This window comes from Phasianus colchicus, chromosome 4, assembly GCF_987193195.1.
Source record: "Phasianus colchicus chromosome 4, bPhaCol1.hap1.1, whole genome shotgun sequence".
In the NCBI taxonomy this organism is placed as follows: Eukaryota; Metazoa; Chordata; class Aves; order Galliformes; family Phasianidae; genus Phasianus; species Phasianus colchicus.
In genome coordinates, this window is record NC_143439.1 from 28,637,175 (window position 1) to 28,663,605 (window position 26,431).

At 40.1% G+C, this 26,431-nt stretch overlaps 2 protein-coding genes across 27 annotated transcripts in view; one reads left to right on the plus strand and one right to left on the minus strand.

Moving 5' to 3' along the window:
* Positions 1-11,765, plus strand: part of LOC116231128 (uncharacterized) — a 196,266-nt gene extending 184,501 nt beyond the window's left edge. For 7 of the 8 annotated variants that reach the window (XR_016465969.1, XM_090139048.1, XM_090139042.1 and 4 more), the window contains one exon: positions 6,766-11,765. Coding sequence is in view for 2 of the 8 variants with exons in the window: in XM_090139048.1 (XP_089995174.1) it covers positions 6,766-6,847 (82 nt within the window). In the remaining 6 variants the exon portion in view is untranslated. Of the gene's footprint in view, positions 1-1,422; positions 1,505-6,765 lie in introns of those variants that run through there. The other variant, XM_090139043.1, reaches the window with a different exon arrangement.
* Positions 1-26,431, minus strand: part of LOC116231129 (uncharacterized) — a 329,878-nt gene that overhangs the window by 22,909 nt on the left and 280,538 nt on the right. For 3 of the 19 annotated variants that reach the window (XR_016465972.1, XR_016465970.1, XR_004167370.2), the window contains 4 exons: positions 6,884-6,949; positions 4,700-4,778; positions 4,205-4,291; positions 3,574-3,651 (listed from right to left, as the gene is read on the minus strand). The exons of 5 other annotated variants lie outside the window; for them this stretch is intronic. The gene's annotated coding sequence lies outside the window, so the exon portion shown is untranslated. Of the gene's footprint in view, positions 1-1,563; positions 1,628-3,573; positions 3,652-4,204; positions 4,292-4,315; positions 4,383-4,699; positions 4,779-5,694; positions 5,767-6,883; positions 6,950-14,874; positions 15,090-26,431 lie in introns of those variants that run through there. 11 more of the 19 variants (XR_016465979.1, XR_016465976.1, XR_016465977.1 and 8 more) reach the window with 9 other exon arrangements.

Here is a 26,431-nt window from a genome sequence, read left to right on the forward strand (position 1 = left end):
CCCCATTTCTACACTGTCTTGAGCTTCATAATGAAATGTGAAACACAGGATGGGATATGGATTGCAAAGAGTTAAGTTTTTGTAAGTCCATGCAAAAACACTTAAAAGTAGCCCACAGGGTAATTCATTTTGTTAACCATGAAGATAATGTTCATGATGAAGCTATCTGAAGGCTTAGCATGGTGTAAAAGTGAAATGAGACATATTAACGAGTGTCACTTGTCAGGAAAGATTCTAATAACGGAAAGGAAAAAAAAAAAAAGGCAATAACTACATCTGTAAAAAGAAACATTTCTTTAAATTGATCTGCTGGGCTACACTAAATTTCAAAAACTCAATAATTGTAAAGTTCATAGATCAATACTAAATACTACACATAGTAATATTCTCGTTTGAATTATTGACATATGAGAAATTTCAGATCTAAATTGGCTTTTAATTAAAGGAAAAACAGGGAAATATCCCACACAACTCCCTAAGACCACAGCTGAAGCTGAAAATAGACATCAGTGTATTGGAAGTAGGTTTGCAGTAGGTTATCATTCTTGTTAAATGTTTCTTTGGTATGAGATAGAGTGCTTTTTCCCGAGTTAAATTTCTGTTGGCTTTAAAAATATTAGTTCTTTTCACTATCAAGAACAAAAGCTGTCAGGCTATGGATTGAGGAGGAGACCTACAAATGCAACTGATTCTAGTCTTCCCCACTGTAGAAGAAATATGAACAAATAAGAGCTCAACAGCTAATTCCAAATCCTCAATATGAAATGCTATGATTTGTGTACATAGAAAGATGTACTGAAGGGTCCTTTTAGTTCTTAAAAATCTGTGTATCCCTAATTTAATTCCCACATAGCCTAGTAGTTATGGAGTCTCCATAGAACAATGCATACTAGCTATACTAACACGGGCACTAGCTGTGATACTTAATCTCTGTCCCTTGGCCCCTCCTGACTTCACCCAACCCATTGTGTGAGGATTGGTGTTCATGGTGTAACATCTTGCATCTGAAGCATTTTTGCTGTCCATCTACTCTGCTAATGACTTCAGCAAAGGAATGACTTCAAAGCTGGGAAGGACCTTCTTTGAAATCTTGGAAAGCAAAGCCACGCAGCCCAGCAGGTTTCTGTCTCTTCAAAGTGATTACTAAGGTGTCTAAACAGAGGACGTGGAGTAGTGCAATCTACAGGTTTAGCTGTGAAATTTGAAATTTAAAAACAGACAGAAACCTTCCATTATAAAGTAGGAAAACTTTCCACAAGGAAAGGCAGAGTAAAAGGCAATGGTTATATCATTGTTTCTGTAATGACATCTTATGAAAGAATGTATTTCTTCCCATTGCAAGCACAGAAGGAATCTGTTCTGGGATTACCATCTTTGATTACCAGCCTTGGGCATAAACTGAAGCCTGGATTTCTTTTTCAGGTGGACTTTGCTGCTTCAGCAAGTGTATCTGACATGTCTGAGTCACACTGCCAGTGGATCATGTTCTCAAAATACTATGCAGTCTAGATCTACAAGATGCAGATGTGTTGTGGTTCCTCAGGTTTAGGAGACAGGTTACCTGCTGAATTTACTGTCTGCTTGAGGTGCTTGATTCATTTCACTATTCATGGGGAGATCCCCATGACTACATAAAAGACAAGATAGAGAAAATGGAAGAACATATAGTAGCTGATTTAAACCATTAAGACAAAGGACTATATGAAACATCATTCATCCCTATCTGTGGTTTCTTGAAACCTTTTGACAGACCCCTATTTCTACGCAAGCTTGGTTTCTGTGGAGCTGAGTGCCTGTTCCTTTTCTTATTAAAAATGAAGTTGGGAGAAAGCAGCAGATGTCTTGACTTTGCTCAAAGACTAGAGTGAAGACATGCATGATCTCTTGAGGTATCTTGAAACTGAGACCAAGCCTGTTCCACTTCTGTGGGTTTTTTTCTGCTGTGATTTGCTAACTGTTTTGTTTCATCCTCCTCCTTCATCACATGAACTTCAAATTTTTCACTTTATAGTTGAAAGCCTGGATACCTAGATCTTGTCCATTTTCAGCAGCATCTACCAGCTCTCATTCTGTTTGACTGTGTGATTTTATAATCTCGTTTCCTTATCTCACGCTGGATTTTAGACCCTTAAAGAGGTGGCTAATCAGTGGGTTAATTAATTCAGCATGCTGAGATGACAAGAACATTTTTTTCCACTAAATGTTTATGCAAGAAAGAAAATACACTAGTCTAAAGACAGGTGGGGATAAAGAATATTTCTGTCCTAATGCTTTAGTCACATTCGACCCATGACTGTGGTGACCTGAATCAGTGATACAGATTTCCCTCTCTCTGATGCCCTCTGGGTTTCAATCTTAGAAGTGTAAATAAGTTTAGAAAGAGCACTTGTGACAATACAATATGGTTTTCTCTTCAATTCAGGTGAGCAGCATGAGAAAGAGAACTGGGGCTAGTAATTGCCTTCTTACAGTCACAGTCTTGATGGAAAAATTATAAAAATAAACACCTGTAATTCCTGAACTGTCAGCTAAAGAACCAAAAATCAATAGATTTGGCACTGGCAACTCAGCAAATGCCTGAATTAATCTTTAATACTTGTGAAAAGGAATCTCATGAGCTATGAGAAATAGGAATAACATCATATCAGCACTGCTAATGGGCTGACAGATTCATTGTCCTCAGTACAAGTGTTCGTAGTTGTTAAATTCTAGAGTCGTTAACTCTCAGAGTTAACAACAAGAGCAGCAACTATGTCAAATAACCATCAAACTGACCAGTGTAATCCATTTTCCTTCTTGCAAAAAGATTGCAAGCTACAATCTAATGTACCTCCTGTTTAGAAGGCACTTCATGGGCTATTGATTTTAGTTCTAAAAGGTTTGCATGCTGATTCCATTTGTCACCTTTGGCTATCACCAGTACCAAAAAGGTAAATTGCTCCAACCATTTAGATCCATAGTACTCATGAAAGAGCAAAGATGGTTTCTACAAAATAAATTCTTCAGCTTTGCTAATGCTTTTTCTTCCCACAGTGAAGGACCTTCCTTTTATCATAGAAAACATTGTTAAAGCATCATCAGTTCACATTTTCTAAGACTAGCTGTCTACATGGCGTGGAATATATTAAAACTATGAGCAACTGCAAATAAAACTACCACACAGTCACTAATTGAGTGAAAGGCCAGTACCTGCTATGGCAAATATGGTCACATCTGTGGCATAAAAGATCTGATTTTTATTTGATTCCTCCAGGTCAAAATACCATTTCATATGAGATTTCATTTTTCATTCTCTCTGGATACAATGCAAGAGGGTCAGAGAAAGAACAGCAGCCTACAATCCATTCTTTCTTGTTAGAGCATTTCAAAGGCAGAATTAGATGAGCTGTACCTAGTGGGAGTATTGTAACAAGCTACGTGCACAACTACTGCACTTGAGTATCGGGTAAATGGTTTCCTGATTTATAATTTCTCTTTTCTTCTTAGTCATACATTATTAGGCTGAAAGAAGGTACGACAAAAGATGTTTGATTGCTCTCCAATTAATTAATGCACATCCTTCAGCAAACGTTTAGCTAATCCACTGCTTGAAAGGCAGAAGGAGGGAGAAAGAATATTTCTGTTAATGCTTGCTGGTCTGTGCCTGCTATCCTGCAAAGAATAAGACCTTGAGGTAAAACATTTTTCAGCTTCTGAATTCATATCTAACAGCTAGATTATGACAGCACTTCTCTGTTTGAATGAACAGTTAGAACACTTCAATTTTTTTTTTCTTCCTCCAGGGACAGACCAATTTTCCCATTTCTTTAATCAGTTCACTAGACTATATCAAAGGACATAACCAGGCAGGTCAGGACATAGCTTGAAGCTTTACCTATGCTCTTCTTTAACTCACTTCTACTGCCTTCCCCAAGTTTCAGACACTTCTTTCCTGCAGCTTACATGAACACAAAAAAGCAGAAGGAGAAAACACAGGACAAGACTGTTCCTCAGCCTACATGAGGTATTGCCCCACTTCTCTTTTCTTCTAGTGCTTTGTTATGTTATTTCTGATGTAATAGGTTTTGAAGCCTTGGATATTCATATCCTTATTACAGCAAAAGACAAGATCACAGCAAAAGATAAGGATGCTTGAATCAAAGCACGAGGTGCAAGGCAAAGCTGTAAGCAAACTAAAGAAGCAACTTAAGTGCTTGTAAATTACCTGCAGTGGGCTGTGCTTCATTAATTTTTGCTCTGTACATGCCTCTTCTCATGTCTGGCTTTGAAGTACTGGTGGAAAGTCACAGTGCTGTAATGAATAGGACAGAGTGTTCCACTTCATACACTATGTGTGTCTCTTTTACAGGAGGGGAAATTTTCCAATCCCATCACTGGGATCACTACAATTAAGAAACATTATTATGTTTCCCTTGTGAAACAAGTAACAACACTGACAAAAAACTGATCTTTTTTTTTCCTAGTGTTTAAAATTTTTGGAAGACTAAAATCTCATTTTCTTTTGGTTTCTACAGCAAAGCTGATGTTCTTCTGTCTTTCCCCTCTGTTCAGCTAAGATTGCTGATGATGTATTGGTGAGGACCACTGACTTGTGGGGTTTTGCTTGGAATTCCAAAGTTCATGAAGCCCTCTATTTTATGAGCATTTGTAATAGCCACTGCTGAAGTACTTATAATAGTAAATCCTATATTATTGATACCTGGTGATTAATTCAGTCTTCAACAATTAATTTAGAGTCTTCAGCACATTGACATTCTGCCTAGGGAAGGTTGTTTTTCCTAGACAAACCAAAAAGCAGAATCTCAGCATTCCACAAGCTGCGTACCCTGCTAAAGCCGTTAAAATAGGCACCATAACAAAATTGTTGTGATAATTAGAAGCTTAGTGAGCAGTTCATTTTTTTGTAAACAATTTCTTCATCAAACAGGGGACCTGACATACTTCGCATGTGACCTTTTGGCAGGATAGCACCTTCCAGTGGAACCACACAGCCACCAAAGAACCTTAGCAAGAACCTCATATTAACACAGTGCACATATAGTATGAAATTTTAGTATGAATAGCAATTCTGAGAATAGGTGGGCACTAAAGTGGTATTGATTCATCAGTTCTTGTTTATGCCTGAATGCTCTGTCTGCTTCTAGATAGAGATATACTAAAGAAATATACACCTGTAGAGAGAAAAAAAATCAAGTACATATCCCTGAGGACAAAGCCATAGAGGCCCAAGTCTTTGTGTTACAGGAATCACCTTCTGAACCTGGAATACCTGAGGAAGTAGACAACATTGTAATGCTATTGTTATGAGCTGGAGGAACCTTAGGATGACAGACCGAACGTGTGATTGTATGACTGTAGCTGAACTCCAGACTAGTCAGGAAAAAAAAACACATTAGAACTGTTTGTGCATGGAAGGCTGCATAGTGCCTTGAGAGTCCTGGCACGGAGACTGAGATTATTGACAGCACTGGAACTATTAAAAGGAAAAAAAAAGTCAACATATGGAGTGATTCAAAATTTACATTTGAAGTAGTTAATGCCCATGGAGTAATATGGAAGGAAAGAGGATTGCTATCCTACCAGGGATCAAAAATAAAATATGGACCCATTATTATAGAATTACTGAAGAGTGTACCGCCTCCTCAGAAAGTCGCCGTAACGCATTGTAAAGCACATCAGTTCAGTAACGCTCCAGTGAATTACAGCAATTGACTTGCCAGTAGAGCTGCTGAAGTAGCCATGGAAGGAATTCCTTTATTAGTAATCCTGAACAAATATAAATAATTAGGAAAAGAAACCCACATTACTAAGTTAAAGATGAGAGACTGGCAACATTATGAAAAGTGGTTAAAGATGACAAAGATGGTAGATAACTCCAGATAAATAGACAATTATCCCTCAATCTCTTATGAATAAATTGGCAGAAGATTATCACTGATTGACATATTGGGGAATAGAGGCAATGACCAGAAGTATGAGACACCAAGTTTTAAGTGTGAGCATGGCAGGAATCATAAAGAGTGCTGTGAAAAGATACAATCTCTGTTTGCAAAACAGTACCCATCAACCTAAACAACCTCCACTCAGAACAGCTAAGAAATGAAAGCATCCAGGAGATTATCAGCAGATGAATTTTTTGTGAATTACTGCAGTGATGTGAGTACGGGTACATACTGCTATTAGTAGATACTTTTTCTCAGGATGGCCAGACGCCTTCCCCTGTTACACCAACAGAGCTCCTGAAGTAGTAAAGGTTTTAATAAAAGAAATTACACCCAGATTTGGGGTACCTCTATCTAAAGATATAGAGGTCCATATTTCATCACGGAAGTAGTACAAAATCTAGCTAGAATTGTGCTAAAATGCAATCAGCATGCTCTGAGGAGACCTCAGCCAAGCAGTAATGTAGAAAGAATGAATCAGAGTTTAAAAAGCCAAATAGGCAAAATGTGCCAAGAATCAAAATTAAAATGGCCACATGCTTTACCACTTGCCTTACTAAGAATCAGGATGAGGTCTGCTTCTAAAGAAAAGATCAGTCTGGTCTAGTACCAGAACTGGAGGTTGGTGGTCTTAGCTGTGGCAGGGGAATTGAAACTTGATGATCCTTGGGGTCCCTTCCAACCCAAGCCATTCTATGGTAAGTCTTTGTGAGATTCTATATGGGAGTCTATAGGAGAAGGAGGTGATATTTGCCTCCTTGAGGAACAAAAGGTTAAAGAATATGTGATATCTTTGAGAAATGTTTTTGTCTTTCCTCTGCAGGTATGTCATATGTGCACCCTTACCCCTGGATGGACCTGTACCAACCTGGAGATTGGGTGTACCTGAAGACATAGTTAGATGAGGAGAAGAAGAGAGGACCCTTCCAGATCTTACTCACCAGCCATGCAGCAGTCAGACTCAAGGGAATCAGTCTATGGATTCATTACAGTAGAGTCAAAGCCATCTGCAACATCAGAATAGGCTGTCAAGGAAGAAGGACTATTGTATTTGCAATTAACTCAGGCTGTGTGAGACTAGGTTATCTGTTTCTTATCGTTAAAAGTAATGCATTTATTTAAAGTGAGGAAATGAATGTGAAAGTGAAAATTTGGTTTTAAAATTAATAAAAGAGTTTGGTAGGATGTGCAATGTCACTAGCATTCGTATAGTGGTAATTATAAGAGGCATAGGACTCCGTATAAGATGTATGAAAAGATATTTTGAAAAAAAATATGTGAAAGTAATTAGAAGAACTAACTACTTCCCAAGGGGTCAATTGATACCTGGCAATTAATTAACCACAGGCCCCTTACAAGGACCCCATACTAACACAGAGCATGCATACTATTAGATTTCAATACAGCAGTCCTTGAAATAGGCAGGCATTCCGTGGAAAATGTATGAATATTCACACATTCAATATATATAATCTTTTAGCTTTTAGCTCCTGGCTATGCACATTAGGTGGACCCGTGCATCTGGTCACAGTAAGGAATGCCTGCTTCTTAATGCTACATTACTATTAATGAGTTTTATTCCAGATTTCAGTGACAGAATTGGTGTTATTAATTGCCTTTTTTTTCCCCTCCCAAAAAGTATGAGGGTAAGACACATGGGTATATGAGGCATCTTTAGATATGCAGTGAGACAACTCAGACACTAGGCAAAACTTGTCTCTGGATACTGTCTGTCTCCCATTTTATTTAAGTATCTTTCAGCTACTGCCATGAACCCAGGATATCTCTTTTCAGCTGGCAGGAGCTGATACAGCAGGAATAGCTGTCAAATATGATAAAGTTTCTCCCTTCAAATACTCCTTCTTGCACCGTTCTTGGTACAGTTTAGGGTACCAGTAGAAGAAATGAAGACAAACAGACATCAAACATACTGCGCAAGGTCAGTGAGCACCGAGAAGAACCATCCATCCTTCTATATCTGATGCAAAGTGCCACATCTTAGCTTTGTTTTCTTTTTCAAAAACTCTACTGGAATTTGAAGAGGTTTTAAAACGCCAGTACATTATTTGAATAATTGTGCTTATATCCAGGGTATGGTTCAAGGCATGTATGCCACCCAAAACAACTGATCTGTTCCAGAGAAATAGTTACAACACTTCTGAAACAGGGAAGAAAAGTCTGACTCCCACTGACTTGACTTTAGTCTTCTTTTGCAAGTGGGTCTTGCCACTGAGAATCTAAATACGCATCAGATGTCTAAAAACAGTAAATCATGTAAGGGTTTTAACCGGGAAAATAATTCAGCAACCCTTAGGAACTATTACATTTTCACATTATTGCCATTAAAAAAATCCACATCTTCTCAGTGCTTGCATAAGCAAAGTGGTTTGCCTCAGGTGAATGCAGCTCCACTGAAGGATGTGATACCCACTCTGTGTTGGTGCTCTCTATTCCAAGGGGTGCAGCTTTGCCAATACTGCAGAAATTTGAGGATGCTTTTCTGTGAGGCAGTAGTGTTTAAAATTTCACCCCGTCCATTAGTTTGCTCCAGAATTAGCCTTGCAAGTACATCTGAGTTCCGTGGCATAGTGTTGCAGTAAAAGCCAGTCTGAGATGAGGGACTCTGACAGTTTATTTATAGTTCAGAAGGTCAAAGAGTTGCCTTAATTGGAAAACATCGCTCACCAGTCTCTGAGCATATTGATGTACTTTGCATTCGATGCCATTAGTTACTTGTGTGAGTTTCTAATATCACCTTTGTTAATAAGATACATTCACTATAATGGGCTGCCTGCAGGTTCCAAGAGCCATTTATATGCTAAGTTTGACAAGTTTGATGATGCTAAACCCATGCTGAAAGCAATAGCTGTCAGAACTGTACCTGGGTGCCAGGCAGAAGTCTGTGACCTTCAAACTGTTTTGGGATGGGATGTGCTAAATCCCAGCTGTCTGGTATGTGACCAGGCAGCAAAGGTATTTTTTCAAATTTGTCTTGAATTCCTGCCAGAAAAGTTGTATATAAACGTCACAGCAAAAGTTTGACAGAGTTGGCTTGTAGTAGAAGGAAGGTGAAATAAAGTCACAGAATCACAGAGGCTGGAAGGGACCTCAAGAGATCATCGAGTCCAACCCCCTGCCAAAGCAGGCGCCCTACAACAGGTCACACAGGTTGGTGTCCTGACAGGTCTTGAATATCTCCAGAGAAGGAGAAGTCAAAGTGCTCCCAACATGTCCAAATTAAAGCATACAATAGCAAACACACTGAGTGATTTGACCTAAGAATCTCTCATCCATAGAGCTGCAGACTAGAAAAAAGAAATCCTTAAAGCAAAGGAAACTATCTTAAAGAAGTCTAAAAATTCCCACTTGGTTTTACTTCTGCTGTTCCCAACCTCTCCCTTGCCTACTGCTGTTGCTGAAAAAGGCCTTGTCAAATTTTACATGTAGTATGGCCCATTAGACACTGGATCTTAACCATAGGAGGAAGGCAGAACATTGATGTTCATTGTTCAAATTTATGTAGGAAGGGAGCAAGAAAGAGGATTAATATGGAGGTGGCTAATGCTAGGACTCCTCCAAGTTAGTCTGGAATTGAGCTCAGGATGACATTACAATTAGGAATCATCCCCCTAATTTGATGTGAGCAGGTAGGATTAGTGAGGTTGCTGATCTGAAATTTTATGGGTCCCTTAAGAGGTTAGGGGAGAATAAGGCTAGTATTAGGAAGAGGTTTATAAATGCATGGGTTGAGATGTGAAGGAAAGCTAGTTGTGAGAGATCAAGTCCAATGGTGACTATTATTAAGCTTAGCCAGCAGAAGGTGGAGAAAGCAATGATTTTTTTTTTTTATGTTGTTTTGAGTGAGGGCACCTGGTGGCCAGATTGGATGGGGCCCGGGGCAGCCTGGTCTAGTATTAAATGGGGAGGTTGGTGGTTCTGCATGTGGCGGGGGGGTTGGAGATTCATGATCCTTGAGGTCCCTTCCAACCCTGGCCATTCTGTGGTGGGAGAGGGCTGAGAGCGCACCTAAACACAGGCATATGGCTAGGGCTGTTTTGTTAGTGGTTGGAAGGGGATGAGTATGAATAACCAAGAAGATTCTGGTTACTACTATTGCGGTAGAGTAGAAACTAGGGGTTACACTTCTGTTGCTGCAAGGAGTCAAGGGTTGACCAAATGGGGCTGACTCTCCTGTAGCAGCTAGAATTAAGCCCAGGAGGGGGAGAGTACATGTTTAGTGGGGTAGATGGTTTGTTGAGTTTCTCAAGCATTTAGTGTGGAGACTAGTGATGCCATACTCAAGATTAAACCAGTATCTCACATGAATCTACCTCCTCCCTGCCATTTTGCCTAGCCAAAACAAGTTATGAATGAACACTTGGCCATATCTTCATCCTTACATGAGGCCTACAACCCCGCCAACACTCACAGCCACATAGAATCACAGAATTGCCAGGGTTGGAAAGGACCTCAAGGATCATGAATCTCCAACCCCCCTGCCACATGCAGGGCCACCAACCATTCCACCTAATGCTAGACCAGACTGCCCAGGGCCCCATCCAATCTGGCTTTGAACACCTCCAGGGACGGGGCATCCACAACCTCCCTGGGCAGCCTGTTCCAGTACCTCACCACTCTCTCCGTAAAGAATTTCCCCCTGATGTCCAACCTATATCTCCCTTCCCTCAGCTTAAAACCATTTCCCCTTGTCCTGCTGTCACTCACCCTTTCAAAGAGTTGATTCCCCTCCTCTTTGTAGGCCACATGGTGACTAATAGCCATTTGACAAACATGGCACTGCCCTCAACAACAAACCTAAAAGAGGAACTAACCATTGTAATTGTGCTGTTTAACTGATCTACCCTCACAGTTGTTCTAACTGGAATTTCAGCCCTGCTGACTGCCACTTATGCTTTATATATATTACTAGTAACCCAATGAGGCACCCTGCCAGCCCACATTACATCCATCCGAAACTCTATCATTTATCATAAGCTTCATAAACCCCCCTAACCTTAAAAATAGACCTATACTCAATACTATTTTTTCCAATTACATAATTTGTAACTTGATCTATCCTGGAATTTGCAACATGACGCATAGCCTCAGAACCACATATCCAATTCTTCACTTACCTTCTTTACTTCCTAATTGCCATACTAATACTCATCATTGCAAACAGCATATACCTTCTTTTGTCATCTGAGAGGAATTATGTCATTCCTATTCATTGGCTGATGACAACGACAAGCCAAAGCTAACACAGCAGCATTACAAGCTGTATTGGAGACATATAAGGCAATGTAATATAACAATATAAAGTACAAAGAATCTGAGTAAATCAATTTAAGAAGGTAAGCAGTTTTAGTTAGTTTAAAATGGGAGGCTGGAGTATTTATTTGATAAAAAGTCATTTGAAGTATTTGACAGAAAGTCATAGAAATGAAAAAGCTAGACATAACTGTTTTTAAAACAGCATAACAATATAAAATGGGAAGAAGGGAGACTGAAATTGTACTGTTAACATTTTCATGAAAAAACAAAACGCCAAAATTAAACAAGCAAACTCTAGCGGAGGAAATAGAAACCCTATTTTCTGAAGACTGTGCAATGAGACATAATGGTTGTATAACTTCTAAAAGTTTATAATTTAGTGGTGCAGGCTCAGAATAAGAGAATTCAATAGCAAAATGAGTCAACACTTAAAGCTAAATTGTAATTTATAAGGGACTCTCTTCTCACACAAATCAAATTTGGAAGCAGAATAATGTCTTCTGATAGCGAGGCAGTATTTGCAGAATGTGCTGGGTGGCAGTTTGCAATACACAGTCATTTGAAATTACATTTATAAAATAAATGTTCAATTCAAAACAATTTTTTGCCCATTTACTGACACATAATACAAAATTGTTGCTACACTATATATTTCTTCATATAAGGCACTGCAACATGCAGACAGTAATGAAAAATGGAGGCAACAGAAAGTTCTTGCAAATGAAAGCAAAAATGTAACTCTGTTCTTCCTGCTTCCCACCAGGGAATGGTGGCTTCCAAAACACTGGAAAACAAGGCAGTTGGTGGGAAAGACTCAGAATTGACTCCATGTGTTTAAAAAAAAAAAAAAGCCAAGAGTAGTCACTCCCTGGCATGTACACCATGCCTGACAAGGATGCTGGTATGTATTGAAGCTCTGCTCTTCCAGTGGATCTCAACAGAATGCATGCTGAAATTTCTCATAGCTGATGTACTCTCCTCACTGCTTAGAAGCCCTTCTCATAGAATCACATAACAGTTTGGACCGAAAGGGACCATAAAGCCTGCTAAGGCCCAACCCCCTGCCCTGGCTGTCCCCACCAGCTCAGGCTGCCCAGGACCCCATCCAAACTGCCCTTGAGCACCTCCAGGGATGGGGCATCCAAAGCTTCTCTGGACAGCAGTGCCAGGACCTTACTGCCCTCTGAGTAAGCAATTTCCTTCTATCAGCTAACGTGAATCACCAGTTTTTCAGTTCAAAACTATCACTCCTTGTCCTATCATTATCACTGCAGACTGGCTGAGAGTGCACTCAGCCCCAGCATCCATGTCAACAAGAGATGTTCAATAGTGTCAGTCCCAACACAGACCCCTGAGGAACACCTCCTGTTACTTTTCTCCACCTAGACATCAAGCCGGATGTCTACATATTGACTGCAGATCTTTGAGCATGACCATCCAGCTGATTTGGCCTGCAGCTGCTAGTATTGTTTGTTTATCCTCAATAAGTTTATGATCCATACAAAGACATTCAGATTTAGATTAAGCATTGCAATGCAAATCTAGGACAACATTAAGTAAACTGAGTTTGCATATAAAATTAAATAGCACTAAGGACACTGTTTTGAGTTAATTTTCACTTTTCATTTAATTAAGAACTTTTACTTTCAAAGTTACCTAAAGCTACCACATAATCTCCAGAGGTATGCACCACAGTGCTGCAGGGACCGTGAACCTTTTAGCTAAACTTCTGAGTTTAGCATAGCATAAGCATAGCATAGTTCAGTTGGAAGAGACTTTCAGACATCATCTAGTCTAACTGTCTGATCTCATCAGGACTAACCAAGAGTTAAAGTTAATGAAAGCATCATCCAAATGCCTCTTGAACAGTGGCATTTGATGTCCCAGATACATATGGGACATCAACCACCTCTCTAAGAAGCCTGTTCCAGTGTCTGATCGCACTCACAGCAAAGATATTTTTCCTGATGTCCAGTCTAACCCTGCCATGGCTCAGCTTGTGCTGTTCCCATCCAGTTTCTAGGAGTAGAGCCAGATAAGTCTCTCTCCATTCCCCTCCCCAGGGAGACGCAGAGAGCAGTGAGGTCACCTCTTGGCCTCCTCTTCTCCAGAATGGACAGCCCAAGTGTCCTCAGTCTCTCCTCAGCACATGCCTTCCAACCCTGTTACCAGCTTTGTTGCTCTTGTCTGGATGCTTTCATGGACCTTACCATCCTTTTTGTATTGTGGAGCCCAGAACTGCACACAGCACTCAGGGTGAAACCACACCATTGCTACAGACATGGTGGGATAATCAGCTCTTTTGGCCAGCTGGCCAAGCTGCATCTATTGCACCTGCAAAGGAGGTTTGCCCATTTGGCTGCCAGGGCACACTGCTGGCTTGTGCTGAGCCTGCTGTCACCAGCACCCCCAGGAACCTTCCTGCTGAGCTGCTCTCCAGCTACTCCTTTCCCAACAATGTCTCCTTTCCTAATCTGTGCATTGCTCTTTCCTAGGAGTAAAACTCAGCAATTTCCTTCATTGAACTTCATGTCATTGATAAATGCCCAGTGCTCCAATCTATCTAGATCCCTCTGCAAGACCTCTTGCCCCTCAAAGGATTCAGTAGCATCTTTTAGTTTAATCATCATCAGTAAACTTGCTGAGGATGCACTCAACTCCTGCACTCAGATCACTGACAACAACATTGAACAAAACTGGCCCTGGCAAATATCACTAGTGAGATCATCTCACTCTCATCTGCCATGAGATATAGATTCATTCACTGTAAATCTCTGAACTCCACTGTTGATCCAGCTTACTCCCTAGCACAGCATACATCTGTTTGTCTCACCGTTGGGCAGTGTAATGCTATTATGTTTTCAAAAGCACAGCAATAATAGTACAGTGGCACAATCCAAGGCTGCAGCAAATGAGAACAAGCCCATATGCAGTAGATGTAGACACAGAAATAAAGGAAGGAAAACTGCTTACCTTTGGAAGGCCTCAGGTAGGGAGGGATCTCCAGAGAAATATCCTCACTTCCTCTGCCAACCCTTAAATGAGGTTTGGGAAGGGGTGGATCCTGATTATATCCCTTCTGGTCACTTATCTGCACTGCATGCACCTGAGCTCCTTTGGGTTGGCCCTGCCTTCCCACCAGGTGCTCAATCACTGCTTCAGGCCATGACTCAGCATTTCCACAACAGACAGTTTGTCCGGAAAGATGCCATGAAGGACAGTATCAGAGGCCTTACTAAAATCCAGAAGGATTATGTCCACTGCCTTCCCTTCATCTACAAAGCAGGTGACCTTATCATAGAAGGAAATAAAATTACTAAAGCAGGACTTTCTCTTAATGAGCCCGTGTTGACTATGCCTCATAATAGCTCTGTTCTTCAAACATCTTTCAATACCCCCAGCACAACATTCTTTGTATTTTTTCTAAAGACCGAGGTTAGCGTAACAGGTCTGTGGTTTCCTGGATCTTCTCTTGTGCACCTTTTGTAGTTGTTTATAACACTGGCTAACTTCCAGTCAGCAGGGATGTTCCCAGACTACCAAGACCTTGGTAATTTGTTGAGAGGGGTCCAGCTATAACATCCATTAATTCCTTTACTCTGGAATGAATACCATCAAGCCTTGTGGACTTAAGAACATTAAGCTGGTACAGATGGTCCCTCACAATTTGGTGACCACAAATATATAAGTCTCTGCTCCCCTTGGCTGGATTTTAGCAAAATGATTCATCAGACTTCTCTCAAAATAAAAAGTTTCATGTTACCTTGTCCTCCAGTGGGCCTCAGTGAAACCCTGGTGCCTTCCTCACTAAATTCTTACTTATGGGATGAGCTAAGCTGGGCCTTGAGTTAGGTCCATATTTTTCAGATGCCACTATGGAAGAAAAGATAAGACAGGCACCTGAGTGTTTTTCTGGATTTTCCTAGACTCTAAAGTTTGTTTCTGTCTGTTTCAAACAAGAGTGAAGTACGTGGAAGCTTCAGGAAATGGCTCCTGAAGTCAAGAGCTACTTCCTTGGGCTTTACATGGAGATTAAATGAATCAGTGAGTGGCAAACTGCTGAGACTACAGCTCAGGTTTCTTAACTCTTTCAAGTGCTTCATCCATCTGTCTTCACCGCCTGCCACGGTTAATTTTTAACATCTGCAAAGCTGTAATGAAATCATTTACATGCTTACAACAAAATGTACTGGATTTGCTGGATTCTGCCAGTGTTGCTTAGATTTTACTTACACAGCTAAACAGCAGAAAAAAGTGTCTCAGGCAATATAGAGAACAGGTGACATTTGATAGCCACAGTTATCATATTTGGATTCTTTTTTTATTGAGAACAACACTTCAAGGACAGATGGATTATTACCTTTCCACAAAAGTACCCACATTTCTGCTGAGTAACCTTCTTATCATCTCCCTTTATTACTGAATCTTAATGAGATAGTAATATAAAACATAATTAATTTTATCATCATTTTAAAATTAATGTGATAATCAAAGTAGAATTCCATCTGCAGAGCCCATTTGGGGTCTTCGGTCTTCTAAAGATTCCCCAGAGTGCCCACCCCACTACCAAGGCTGATGATAAATTTGGGGATAACATTTCTGGACAACAGAGTGAGAATGATACTCTTGTCAATAGGATGTCAAGCAGTTATCAGGCAGTAAAAACTAACCAAGCTCTTATAACAAACAGTAGAGAATGATGGCTTTGCACTTAATGGACTGGATAGGAAACCTAAGATCACAACTCAGTTTGTCTCTTAAGTGTACTCAGCATCTATACAACACATACACCCCTTACAGTACAGGCCCATGATTGCACAGAGTCAAGAAGCAATGGCTTATGAAAGTGATTGTAACTAATGAATTTCACTTCACAGCCCAGGGGCACACACGTGGGCTGCTACTCACTCCTAGTGTCAAACAGTGCTTTATTAAAATCCCATGATTTGATCATGTGCAGCCCACATGCTCATACCCCATTCCTGAGTTCAGTAGCCTTGGAGAACTGGGTCTGCAGCCCCAAAATCAGAAATTATTTGATAACTCCTCAGAACTTAGCAGTTGAACTGGCTGCACTTGCAGTGAACCCATCAGTGATGCCTGAAGTGGTCTTTGCCTTTGTTTCCCAGCTATAGAATACAATCAGGAACATAGATCACTGTAGGCTGTGAAGCCCTTTACCTGTTTTATCCTTTGAGGCCCCAGTCCTGCAGCACACTCACACACAACTTTATCACTGTGAATGGAGCTGCACTAGGAATAAAGTTGGCAAGTTCATACTTACAAGGTCATGGACTAAAAAATATTTGGGATGAGATTTATTTCCCAGTTAAGGGCCCAAACAGAGCACAGGCAGCAGATCCTTTTGTCTCCATTAAGAAAGCACGTAATAATAATAAGTTCTATCCTTTGTCATTTCACAGCACTGTCATATTTCACATCTGGTACCATGTTTGGCTTTTCCGATCAACCCTGTTAATTCATGGTATATCCATAGAAATGCAGACTTGGAAGACGGATTGGCCATTTTTATTATTATACAATTATACAGTGTTAAACAATTGCTAATCAAGAGAAAGGAAAAGAGACCTGCTTTGCAAAGCTCTGAATTTCTAACATTTGGGCAATTGGCCCAATGGAACACGGAAGTTTCAATCAATAGCATACCTATTTACATGGACTGATGTAAACCAGACAGGCAAAAAGAAGCATGAAAGACTAAGTAGCTAAGGACTGCTGCCCTGTTTTTATTTCAGTTCCTTTCCACAAGGCTGCACAGCACTATTATCAGGTGAGAGGCGCTGAGCGGCATTTCATGTATTATTTAAGAGAAACCACAGCTGTTTTAGATGGTAAAAGGGTGCAATGTCAAGTGAGTATTATCCGTTATTTTCACTTGAGCTAAGAAATGTTTTAGCACCGTTTCCTCTCTACAGGGAAACCTGGCTAGTGGGTCACTTCTCACTCCTATCGCTGAGAGCTGCTTTAATGAGTGCTAGCTCCCCGCTGATTATTGATTCCATCTGGCTCAATGAACAGGAATAAGTAGTTCCTAATTTGTTGTGACATTGCATAGATGTGTTTATTTATTAAAGGAGAGAGCTGTGGCAGCATGCATCCCATTCAGCACCAGCACCACAAGCTTGGTATTAGCAGGAGAGAAGCAGTTCCCTGCCGCTGAGCGGCAGGCCACGCCAGGTAGCCGCATGGTGAGATGCTCACAGTTACTGCCTCTCAGCTATCGTCAGTCTCTAGGCTCCCTCTGTCACATCTGATCACATCTGTCACCAAAGACAATTCCCATGTCAAACTCTTTCGTCCCACTCACTGAGGTCCTCGTCCCTGACACTATAGCTGCATTTGTGTGACTCAGTGCCCAGGAACACTCTGATGCTACTATGATCATATTATCCGACAGTCCGAACTAATTCAGGTATAGTCATACAGTCCTCCAGTGTGCTGGGCGACTATGTGGTCACTTTTAGGGCCTAAAAGTCACCACTATATCACTACTTAGATTGACATTGAATGTCTTGACGCTAATTTCAAGTTCACAGAAAAACAAGAAGAGTCTGAAACCAGTTCAAGGTTGCAGGGGGTAATTTACCCCAGGTTTTTCTTCAGGATCAGATTTGTCTTCAGTATCAGATTTGTCTTCAGGAAACTTGTGTTCTACCTTAATGTGTATTACATGTGGGAGGAAACTCCCCACTATAGCTAACCTACTGAGAAGGTGAGGTCTAAATTGTTCCTTTTTCCTTATCTCTGGACATTCAACTGTTCAGGCCAAGGAAAGTCTCTCACTCCTTGTTCAAGCCAAAACTTTTTACTATGACAACATCATCGGCTCTGGGGCTTTTAGGCATCTCTGTTACAGAAATAATAGCAACAAATTTTATCCAGAGGTAAAAGGCAAGGAATTATGTACGGTTTTCCTGAAAGCACTATGATATGCTGCAAAGACATTTTTTGCCCTACTGTAATGAAACAAAAAATGGTACAACACTGAATCCCAAATGTGCTCTTCTTTCAGTAATGTAATATTACAGAACTCTAGCGAGGCAACTGATGTTTCTTTCCTTTCATTTATTTTCTCTAAAGATAGTTACTCAGCTCTGTGAGTTGGAACTGAATGTTCTCTACTGATGATTAAATAACCCAATTAGTCCTAGGTTTTAATCACTAAATATTCTTGTTGGAGTATATTTGGAATACATTCTTATAATTCTATTGGCAATTTCACAGACAACAAAGAGAAGAAAGTTGGAGGAGAGGGTTTGCCTTCTGCCTGTACCCAACAGTATTGCATTTTCTGACAGATGTAGGCCCTTCATTCCCAGAAATTACTCTACTTTGTCATACTTACTCCAGGGAGGGAGAAGTTGTGTCAGAAACATAAGCATGAAATAGGGCATTTCAATGGATAGAGCAATTCCAGGAGGGAATTCTGCACTGAATGAGTCATCACCTCTACACTTCACAGCTTGTATATGTGTATAAATAAATGCAGAATCCAGGAAAAAGGATGCCTCTTGTACCTCACTAAGAGCATGCATATAAAGATCCTCATCAGAGCCTCTGCTCTCACACGTGGGAGTTGCCTACTCTCAGCTGCCTTGTTCAGAAAATCTTGTGAACAGAGGTTTGTTAGTGAGATTCTTGACATCGTCTACAACAGTATCTGATAGTACCAACTCTATTAGCCTAACTTTAACTGAATGCAAAGTATACCACACAAACAAGAAAGCACCCAGAAATGCTGGGAGTCAGACACACTTGTCTTCCTTTCCCATTACCAACCAATGCCCTTGTCACGTTATTTGGGTCAGGAAGGACAAACTCGCTCCTCTTCTTTCCCTCGTTCCCACCTATGGGATCTAAGAGAAGAAAGAAGGAGAGCACAGCAGTGTTTATGCTTACCCCAGGCCACTCTGAGGCTCTGAGAGGGCAAGGTTTTCTCCCAGTCATCTAGGCCTGATGCTGAGACTCATCACACACACTGTTTGAGCTGTCAGTCCAGTGCATGGAAACTAGCACATGAATGCAGCTCCTGAGCTGCAGATGAACTTGTGCAAGTACTCAATGAAGCAAAGCGATCTTACTTGTACATCTGATATAGGCCAGAGAAAAATAATTCAGTCAAAGCAAAATCAACAGGGGGTTACAATAATTCTGGATTAAAATTTGTGATTTTTAAAGAGACATATCCGATGCAATGAGAACAAAATATAACTCACATTCATTAACTCACTAACAGAATCTCAAAGTAATGCCTGTCAACTCAGTAATAAATCAGAACTGACAGTTAATAAAGTCAGTCTCACAGTGTTTCTCATTTGATTATGGTCATAGTGCTTCAGGAAAGCTGCTAGATGTTTCGCAGTCACTGTGTGTTTAGATACCAGTGACTGAGGTTTTTTTTAACTGCATCTCAGCTGTTTTGTTACTTTTCTCCAGTTACATTTGACTGAAAGAAAGGAACTGCCATCCAAGATATTGAGATTTCAGAATTCTTTAAGTTTGGGTGAGAATGAGACATCTTAGAATCACCTGCAAACAAAACACTGAGAAATATTTTCTTCATACATTTTCTTTCTTCCTTCATTTCAATGAAGTTGGAACTGGTGATCTGTACTTACATTATGTTACATAGTCAAAATAGAAAATAGGAAATAGATGCTTGGACCTTTCTGAAATTAAACATTGCACCTTTCTGTTAGAAAGACTTAACAATAATTATCCACTGAGAATTTGACCAAAAATGACATGTATCTGTGTGATATTTTCATTCTGTAGCATCAGCATTTTCCAGTATAAACAAGTAACCTTTGAAAATTCTGAACTAGCCTTATCTGATGCAAGTTAAGCTGTAGTGTCATTACTATGTGGGGGCTCTGTCATTTGTTCACAGGAAGCAGTACCTGCAGAACTTATCTTTGAGTTTAGAAGACAGGATTGTGCATCACAGTATGAAGTATTCATGAAAGCAGAAGAGAAATAGGGGAAAAAAAAAAAAAAAACCACAACACGCATATTCAGGCACAACATAACAGAAGCAGAGTGCAATGGAACACAGAATAAACTCTTTATATGAAAATGTGTTGTCCTATCTATAAAAATGCTAACAACGCATGGAGCTATCAATAGATAACACAAGAAGTGTATGAGCTTTTTGTCCAGAAACTTGCTTGCCTGTGATTTGTTGTGTGATACACAATGCTGTGGGCAGATGTCTAGAGGGTTTTAGAGTGTTAGGGACACAAATATACGGTAATTGTGGTTTCTCTGTTTTAACACAATTGAACACAATTGTCTAATATTTGGGAGAGCACTTCTCAGACGTCTCTGCTACTTGCACAGAAGCCATTTGATTTCATGTTTATGGCTATACGTATACATACATACACATACATATCTGTGACTCCTGGTGACTTTCTTGTTCAGACTGAGCCACAACAGACTACCTTTCTTTGTAACTACAACGCTTGAAGCCTCATTTGAAACCTTACATCATGTATAGAAAGATAATAAGAGAGATTCCACTAAACTAATTTCCACCAAATCACCATCCAGGAGCAGGAATACTGTCAACTGCACAGACTGTGCTCCAGCACTGGGGATGGATGTGGAAGGGATCTGCCTTCCTACCTCTCCTCAGCCAAGAAATAGGAGGGGCAGAGAAGCTGCATGGGGCCACAGAGTCCCCAGAAAGACTCTTAAAGTCTTATGAACTTCCTTCTTCCCTGTACACTTGTCAGAATTTCCTCTATTGCTACTACACTTAGTGGCATTAGGATCTTTGAGCTATTTAGCCCTTGGCTATTTAAGTCCTTGTTATGAAAGATTCAAATAATGTTGCCAGTGTCACCTTTACAGCACTGTCCCCAAGGTCTTTCAGTGCCCTTACACAAGAGGACCAAAGCAGAGTCATAAAACAGTTAAACCCAAATTCTGAGGTTATCTCCACTAACTTCAGGGTACAATCCTGCACTTACAGGCTAAGTAAGTTCCCCTGCAATTCCTGCACTGCAAACTGAATCTTAACATTATTATTATTTATTATAACAGTTTAAAATGAACGGGAATTGCTAAAATTCTTTTCTTTCCCTCTGGAAAATGCACTGCAAAGAGATGTATATATAAATAACGAAGCACTGCAAAGAGATTATGTACAAATCTAAATACAGGGAATAATGTATTAAAATGTCAGTATGACTTTTCCTAAGATTAAATGTGTAGCAGGAATCTTTTCAAGGATACTCACTTCAAAGAGCTGTATGAGTTTGACTCACACTTCTCTTTTTCTAGTTTTATGCCATTCATATCAAAATACACTAAAATGCAATAAAACTTTACAGCTAAAGAAGTATAAACACATTTAAGGAGCAATTGTATATATTTACATTAATAACTTGCTTATATAGTGCCACATTTATTGCATTCAGGATCAAAATATTCTCCTGCTCTCTATTTTTTTTATTTTTCCAAAATGCATCCTACATTGCTCTTCACTCAACCCCTGCTCAGAAGCATCCCTGACGAAAGCACTCATGACCACAGTTCCAACATCTGCAACTTTGCACAGATAGGTAAAGGCCCTTTCTTTTTTGGAGTACCCACTCATTCGTCACAATGCTTATCTCACTACTGTCAGCACACGTGCAATATCCCTGCTACACACAGAGGATAAATGAGCATAAGAGTCCAGCAGTTTGCTAGATAACAATGGGAGAAGGGAAACTGGGAATGCATGGTTATCAGATGGTTAGAATTGCTGATGTTTGAAATGGGGACTCTTCCCTACCAGAACTGCAGACCATCTTGGAGGAGGTGTAGCAATACAAACCCCATTTCCCTCCCTCTAATAAGTAACGTGGTGGGAGACCAAAGTTTCCAAGTTGGTGAGTAAAGCAGCCATTGGGCAGCTAAACACGGTCACCTGCCCTCCTTTACCCTGAGCAGGATTATATTCCATAAAAGCTTCTCTCAACTTGTGTTAAAATCCCTGGGCTGCAAGACTCTTATTCCCTCTGAATTAGGGATATAAAAATCTGACCTCTAGTCATTTCTCTATTACAGTGTAGAAGTTTTCATACCATGTCTGTTTGAATAGGTTCCACTGTATTGCATGCTTGCAAGATTATACATAAATACTGTTCATACTCCTCTTCTCTTGCCTTTTTTCCTCTTTCATCCCTGTACAGTTGTCTTTTGACTCTTTCTGTATTATCTCTGTACAATTCTGAACACAGTGGCTCTTGCTTGTGTGATAATGCAAGTATTAAACAATAGGAACAATGATAATAATGTTATCAGCATTGCTAGTTATTTAACATTACTGCAGTTTTTCAGATTTCAAACTTACAAAAGATCCTGCCTACATATATGGAAGTACTGCTTGTATCCCTTTGACCAAAACTTAATTGTGCTTTTGTCTTGCGTCAGTTTATCTTAACTAGCTGTTTTCAAGGACAAAGTTGCAATAACCTAGATCTTTAAAGAAGTCTTCTTAAAAATAATGCTGACTGAATAAGCTAGTGATAAGGTCAATTAGTTCTCAATTTGATTAGGTCAGACCACAGGCTGTTGTGCTTTCTACTGTATCACCACGTACATGGTGAAAGTGCAGTTAGGAGCTGTAACTCCAGTTTTATGTCTCCTAGGGGCTTCCTTTGCAAACCCCAACATCACCTCAAGTTCATGGAAATGTGGTTCAGTTTTTTAAGAATCTTCACTAGCGTGATCAAAGAACTTAGTTACCTAAAGATAAAGAGGTCAGAAAAGGGAACACGGGACAAACTTGAAAAACCATTCAGAGAGAAAGCAACACTGAAAGCTCTACAAGAGACCCTTAATGCCTGAGCTGATAGCATCTTCTTATATTAACCCCTCTTATGTTCCAATGTTGGAAGAGTCAAAAATCAGGGAGGTAGTTCCCTGACAGTAGGCTGTTGTAGTGATCTTACTTTCTCCCGTGAAAAGGTAAGTTCTGCTTTTGCCTTACTCTTCTGAAAGTCATTTTCTGAATGATAGTATCCTGTTGAAACATGTTTTCTCTTTGTATTGCCTGGAGATGTGACATGCACCCTTAGGGTGCTGTAGTTAGGTTAGGGCAGTTTTTCATACTCAACACACTGTCCAATCCAGCATACCTGCCAGCTAATTGTTCAGTGGGCATAACATACACATAATATTCCTCTATCTGGAACAGAACTTCATTTTAACTACAATGGCATCAACTGACTTTAAAAATTTCTCAATTGAAGTCTGGCCTCCAGAAGCAGCTTTCTCCCCACTGAAGATGAACAGGAGACCTTCAGCTGTCCCACAAGAATGTATAGTTAGTGGCAGTCCCTTGCCAGATGAAAGAGATGTACTCTGCAGAATTATCTTCAAACTGAGACACTTCTACTGTTTTCAAAGTGCAAATCCAAACATGAAGATGTCAAGAAACCAACCAGGAAGGAAGCCAGAAAAACATCTGAAAGACGGCTAAAGAAGACAGTCTGCAAGACCATTGCTTCCCTTAGTACAGCCTACTAATGAAAGTCCAAAGGACAAAAAGAAAATAAAAGATGCTACCTTCACTCTGTAGAGGCCAAAGAAGTGACTGTAGGATGCCTATGGGAAGTTAGCTATCACCCTTTCATCTGGGCTGTAGGAGTCTTTGTAACTGGTGACAGAAACAAAAATATGTTAATGCAAAAATACGTTCTACCAGTGACTCATGTTTTGGCTTTCTAGTACATACTTATCACATGTTTGTGTTTAGGGTCAATGGAACATTGTAACTGGTACTTTTTATAGTTATGTCGAAGCAATCTCCTGAATATCACACAGACTAAAACCTACAGGTCACTGAGAACATGCCTGGAAAAGATGCTGCCCAAAATGCATAAATGATACCAGAAACAAGCCCTTGTTTAAGATAAAGTTACTTTCCAGAAGAAAAAAAAAGAAAGGATAGTTCTGAAATTGTATCTTGCCCTGTCTTCTCTGCCTACAAACATCCCCTCTTCAGTTGCTGAATCCTTTAATTTGTATTATGTAATTTAAAAACAACTGAGTATGCAGAAAAATAGAAAGTTCAGTTTTTTACCATGAGTCTGAAATTTGGGATTACCAGCACTCTCTGTGATTTTTGAGTTCTCAAAGTAGGGGAAGAGAAGAAAATATTGGCTGGGGGAGTAGTTGCAAGTAAAGGTTAGAAAACTTCTTTGAAGCTTATCCATATTTCATCCATGGATCAACATCCCTATGAACACAGAATCTATCAGGACTGCCAGATTTGCAAGGGTTTCATGAGGGCGCTGCTTTAACAAAAGAACAAAAGGCATCATTCAGATCAATACAGGCACCGTGGCACATACATGAATATCGCATCTGTATACGTACAGGCAGCTCAGTAACCTCTTGCAGAACTACTTTCCTAACAAGGGAAGCTTGAATTTTACAACCACAGAATCATTAAGGTTGGAAAAGACTTTTAGGATTGTCTAGTTCAACTACCAACGCATCCCCACCTTGCCTACTGCCCATGTTCCTCAGTGTCTTATCTCCACGTTTCTTGAACACCTCCAGGGATAGTGATTCCTCCACCTTACTGGGCAGCCTGTGCCAATGCCTCACCACTCTTTCTGAAAAGAAATTTTTCCTAATACCTAACCTGACCCTCTCCTGGGTGCAGCTCAAGGCCATTCCCTTTTGTCCTGTAGCTGTTACCCAGGAGAAGAGGCCAACATCCACCTCACTATAGCCTCCTTTCAGGTAGTTGTAGAGAGACATAAGGTCTCCCACAAGCCTCCTGTTCTTGATAGCATACAACCTGTATCAGCAATCTGTCACACACATAGAGAAAAATGATGCCACAGTGGTATCACATCATCACATATGAGGTTTTTATGTTTTCTCTTTCGTGCGGACACAGTGGAAGCATCTTTACAACTTTTAAGGAACTTTATTTCCCCTTTTCCCATGTTTAGGTGAGCAAGGAAAGTACATTGTTAGGGAGGACAGGAGGACATTGCTCTGCCTCCGAACTCAGGAGCCACAGGGAAATTTACTTTCATGGATCATCTCTGATCTTTCATCACAATCATGAAATGAGAAGACAATGTGCTCCATGCCTTCTATGCAGTCACAGTAATTGCATCATCCTATACAGATGAAAGGTGACTGAAAAAAGAGGGAAAGAGCTCTGCCTGTCAAAAATTTGCTTTTTTCCTGCTACAAATACAAGTAGGGATACAAAGAATATCTGCAAAGAGCACCTACAAAAAGCATGAGCAGCACCAGGACAATGCTGGAATTTGTTCTCTTTGGAAAAAATATTTGATGATATATTAGCAAATGACTAGCACTCATGAGACTTAGTTTTTCCCCATGCACTTTCCACTGCCTGTCAGCACAACTGAGTCGGACTACACAATGTAGCATAGTCTACACAGACCTTATGTCTTTGGTTCACTCCTTTTGGCAGTCTCCTGTGAAGGGGCAGAAATCTAGCTGCTCAAGTCTGTTCTCACACCTGCAAGCCTCAAGCAATGTACAACAGGTCAACTCATATCAGTCACTCACACTGTGCTCTGACCGTGCCCCTTATAAAACGAAACCAACCAAAAAAACAGTCCTTCATGACCATGAAATTTCAAATATATATATACAATTAAATGGCTAACAATTTGTATTGTAGTCCTATACAAACCATGCCAGTAGTACCTATTTAATTTGGAGTCTTGTGAGAGGTAAAGAAAGGAGAAATCCCTGAAGAGCAAAAGCGAACCTTAATTTCACATTGTCTTCTATTACCCTGTAAACTATATCTTCATTTTTTTCATGAACCTCACGTTTAGCCCTGATGAAATAAACCTTATGAAACATGTCTGGTCCCAATAGTTTCTGTGAGACTACTCATGGTCAAAGCTACACATGAATACAGGACTCTCTGCCACCTTTTCTTTTAGCATTATTTATCAAGTTAACCCAGAAGATACTAAATTTCAGGAAAGAGTCATTATATAAACATCTGCTTATATATTTCACCAAACAAGTATGAGTCTCCAGGACCATGAAACACTGTAAATCACAGAGGTGAAATAAACAGACTTTACACTTTCTAAATAAGAAGAAAAGTGAAGAAAATGTGGCTGGAATAAAACAACAGAAGCCAAACCTTATATTCAAACAGTACTGAGCAGCTACTGAAATCAGTCGGT